The 4,324-nt window shown below is 36.9% G+C and overlaps 1 protein-coding gene across 1 annotated transcript in view; it reads left to right on the top strand.

Annotated features, from left to right (window-relative positions):
* Positions 1-2,819, top strand: part of LOC144444257 (glycine receptor subunit alpha-4-like) — a 6,019-nt gene extending 3,200 nt beyond the window's left edge. The window contains exons 5-8 of the mRNA XM_078133670.1: positions 530-682; positions 1,342-1,571; positions 1,957-2,103; positions 2,559-2,819. Of these exons, the coding sequence (XP_077989796.1) occupies positions 530-682; positions 1,342-1,571; positions 1,957-2,103; positions 2,559-2,819 (791 nt within the window). The remainder of the gene's footprint in view (positions 1-529; positions 683-1,341; positions 1,572-1,956; positions 2,104-2,558) is intronic.
* Positions 2,820-4,324: the final 1,505 nt, after the last annotated feature.

Here is a 4,324-nt window from a genome sequence, read left to right as displayed (position 1 = left end):
CTTGATATTTCAATTTGGGTATTTGTCCAACGACTACCGCTAAAGTAGAATCCCCTTAAAAGGGAAGTTTGCCCATTTCGTTTAGAATATTCGAAAATTGTTTTAAATAAACTGCAAAGATCGATAATATAATTTTCAATCTCGAATAACGAGTTAACCGCACAATGTACCCAGGATTGTCATAGTTTTGTGACTCTCGAGAGAATTTCCATCTGGAACATTTGTTATATGTGCAGACTACTTGAATTTCTTTTACGTTTACTAGATATATAGGAAACCACTTTCGCTTCAAGCTGCCATTTTCTATACTTTGAACAGACAATTCGACCTTAGCATAGTTTCATAAATTGAAAATACAAATCGAATGTAACAGTCGATTGCATCGTGTGTGTGTGTGTGTGTGTGTGTGTGTGTGTGTGTGTGTGTGTTTCATGTCAGTTTTACTTATACGGCGTGAGGGTTAGAAAATCTTCTGAACTGTCTATGTCAGGAATATCACAATTTCCTTTTTGCCCGTCGATTATTCTAGATGCCTACAATGATAATAACTTGATACTGACATGGCGGGAGAAAATGAGTGAAGACGATCCCGATGCTGTAAACTACAATAAACAGATTGAAATGCCACAATTTAGACTTACAAATGTTACCGCAGTAGAAAGCCAGGTTGCGCTTCGTTTGGGTAAGTACATAAGTCAATGATTTGAAGATAACGTAAGGTATTTATTTCCGGTATCTGGAATGTACTATTGTTTATTACTACTCAGTTAGATGATGTTGACAATGGTGATGCTGGTGATGATGATGATGATGTCGGTGGTGGTGGTGGTGGTGGTGGTGGTGGTGATGATGACGATGATGATGATGATGATGATGATGATGATGGTGATGATGATGATGGTGGTGGTGGTAGTGGTGGTGGTGGTGGTGGTGATGATGATGATGATGGTGGTGGTGGTGGTGGTGATGATGATGATGATGATGATGGTGGTGGTGGTGGTGGTAGTGGTGGTGGTGACGATTATGATGATGATAATGGTGGTGGTGATGCTGACGCTGATAATGATGATGGTGGTGGTGGTGGTGGTGATGTGATGTGATGTGATCATGATAATGGCTATGACAATTTGACGTTGATGTTCTCACCAATGCTATATTTTCTCACTGTCATTACAAGTAATACTTTCTACTTTTTGCCTTTTGTCGGAGGGAGAAATACCATGTAAAAGATGCATTACTCTTTCTTTTTGTTCCTCTGTCGATGTATCGTTTGAACTTATCTGTTCCTCAGAGACCGGTGACCAAAGTACAGAAAGTAATCATATTATTATATTGTTACAGGTAACTTCACTACCCTACATGCTAGTTTCACGTTGGAACGAGTTATGGGATTTTATATCGTTCATACATTCCTACCATCGTTTCTACTGGTCGTGGTATCATGGATAACGTTCTGGTTACACGTAGAAGCAACTGCCGCCAGGGCATCCCTCGGTATAACCACCGTGCTCACCGTGACGACCCAAATATCATCCTCCCGGTTCACTCTACCGGAAGTCTCGTACCCTACAGTAAGTACGGTGTATATTTTTAACTGTAACTTCAACATTTTTTTAGGGAACTTGTGACTTGTGATATTACAATTTACAATATGTTTGTGTAATGACGTTTCATGAATACATAAATACAAAATGGGAGAATATATATATATATATATATATATATATATATATATATATATATATATATATATATATATATATATATATATATATATATATATATATATATATATATATATATTCTCCCCTTAAGGGATGACTTCAACGTTAAAATGGGACTTTAAAACATTAATAGGGGCCAGGAGCCTCAGAAATAAAAGCCTTCAACTTTAAACTTTAACGAATTTGAAGAAAAATGTACCTCAATTGTAATTACAGCTATCTTTAATTTCAGGCGTTGGATATATGGTTTTCTGGATGCCTCGTGTTTGTATTCAGTGCCCTACTAGAATTTGCCTTGGTTAACTATGTACATCTTTTGGACGCGAGAGGGCCTCCTCTACGAAGATCGGGAACCACAATGTCGTACACTGTATCAGGGGTATGTCATCAGTTCGCAAACTATCAAACTTCACCGAATAGTTTAAATCAGTTTTAAGATAATTGTATATGACATGGAACTTTTAAGTGAACGGTGGAGTTGTTTTGGAGTTGTTGGAAATCCCTGTTGAGTTGCACTGACGGGCGTTTGATTTACAGGATAAGAAACTATGTGAATGTGCAGAATTATATATCAACAATCACAACAGATAAAATTGTTACATGTGTCTTCCCTTGAAGAGGGGATTTACATACATATTAGTAATCAAACTATTGTATATAGCGCGACTTTCTTTTAGTACATATACGCAGGCTCAGATTAAAATAGTAGCGCCACCAACGACAAAAAGTATTTAATCCTTTGTTTTTCTGAGTCAACGTGTAATCAACACATTTGCCATTGTACTGAATCTGTTTTATAAGCAATATGAGTGAATATCGCCTAATATCTTACAGGAACTGGCAGAAATGGACGTGTACAGGAACGGTCAAGACGAAAACCACGGCAGTCAAACACGACTCCATAGACGGATGAAAGAGAGGAAAGCAGACAGCCTGTCCAGTCAACATTCCATCCCATATCGTGTAGACAGTGACATGAGGCCAATCAGACCGTATGCAAAATACGCTAAAAACATTGACAAAATTTGTAGAGTTCTCTTTCCGTCGTTGTTTTTCCTCTGTAATGTGTTGTTTTGGCCACTGTGTCTACGTTGAGAAGCACTTTAGAAGGAAATTATCGATCGAAAACTTGGAAGTTATGAACAGACAAAATTGCGTTTATTGTCACGTGGAAGATGGTTAGGCAGATCCCTCCGCGGAGTGTAAATTAAACATTTAGTAATTTATATGATGTACAGTGGAAGCTAGCCAGATACCAACGCAAAAATATCCGTAGCTTTCGTCACAGACCATGGAGGGTATTGATATACTTTCGACCACCAACGTGAATGTAAACCTACATTTTTATCTGAGCCATGAACACGTACGCCTGGCGTACGTTGAATGTCAATTTGTCCCTAATGCTGTTATGAGCATACCATACGTGGTCGGATAACGCTTCACCACACACACATTCTGACGGTTCATCACACGTGAAAGTTAGGTTTTCTTTGTAAAGAGAAACACGACATTATACTACGTCACGCCACCCATATTCTTGAAAAGGAACATACAAATTCTAAAAGATTTTAAAACTTGAATTTTGGACATATACTTCATCCATGATTTTTTTTGGTGTGCCCACCGATTCCTGTGCCTTTAAATAAAATGTATCATTTAAGTGGGATACGAAAATGCTATCGGACACCAAATTGCGTATTCGCTACCGGATACTGATAATTTCATATTATTTATTTGCATCGACCATGAAGTAAAACTACAGGCATCTCTTTCACTAGAGATTTCACAACTAAGTCATCACGTACAAAACAATTTCAAAATGGAGCATCTTGAAACTGAAATGGTTTAGCGTATACATCCCAGATATAAATTAATTGAAACAAGATGGCGGGTCCATGATACTTGCAACAACGCATGGATTATGAACTCTAAAGTCACATTGCAGTTACAACAGTGCCAAATTTCAAATGATAAACAAGTATTCACACGGCTTTAAAACATACAATGAATTATTTTATCACCACGCAAATACGTCGCTTGTCCAAAAAGAATGTGGAAAGGTGCGCTGCTGTGCAAATGATAGTTGCTCTATCAAAACGGAAGTGACGTCGACGTTCAAGATGAAATGGAGGCTCTCGGCCATGACAGCCTGTTTGTTAATTTTCACATAACTGTTTATCATTGTGATATTTCACATTTTTCAAATTCATATCAGAGTTTCACGATTTGTAATTTACGGTATTATCTGTATTTTTAAAAAAACAACAATTTTTATATTTATTCAAATTTTCTATCATACATTTACATATACATACATATACAAATTTGTCTGATTAATTATACAGCTTCGATTTTATTGGGGGCGCGTGTTCTAGAAATAAGGATATATAGTATTATTACTGTTGGAACATCTTGAAACTGAAATGGTTTAGTGTGTACATCAAAGATGTAAATTAGTTGAAACAAGATGGCGGTCCATGATACTTGCAATAAGGCATGGATTATATCATGAAATATAAAATCACATTGGGGTTATCTTGCCAAATTTCAAATGACATACCTGTTCTTAATACATCAACAAATTACTAAGGAACATTTAC

The sequence above is a fragment of the Glandiceps talaboti genome, chromosome 13, assembly GCF_964340395.1.
Source record: "Glandiceps talaboti chromosome 13, keGlaTala1.1, whole genome shotgun sequence".
Taxonomy (NCBI): Eukaryota; Metazoa; Hemichordata; class Enteropneusta; family Spengelidae; genus Glandiceps; species Glandiceps talaboti.
This window is presented reverse-complemented; position numbering and strand designations above follow the sequence as displayed.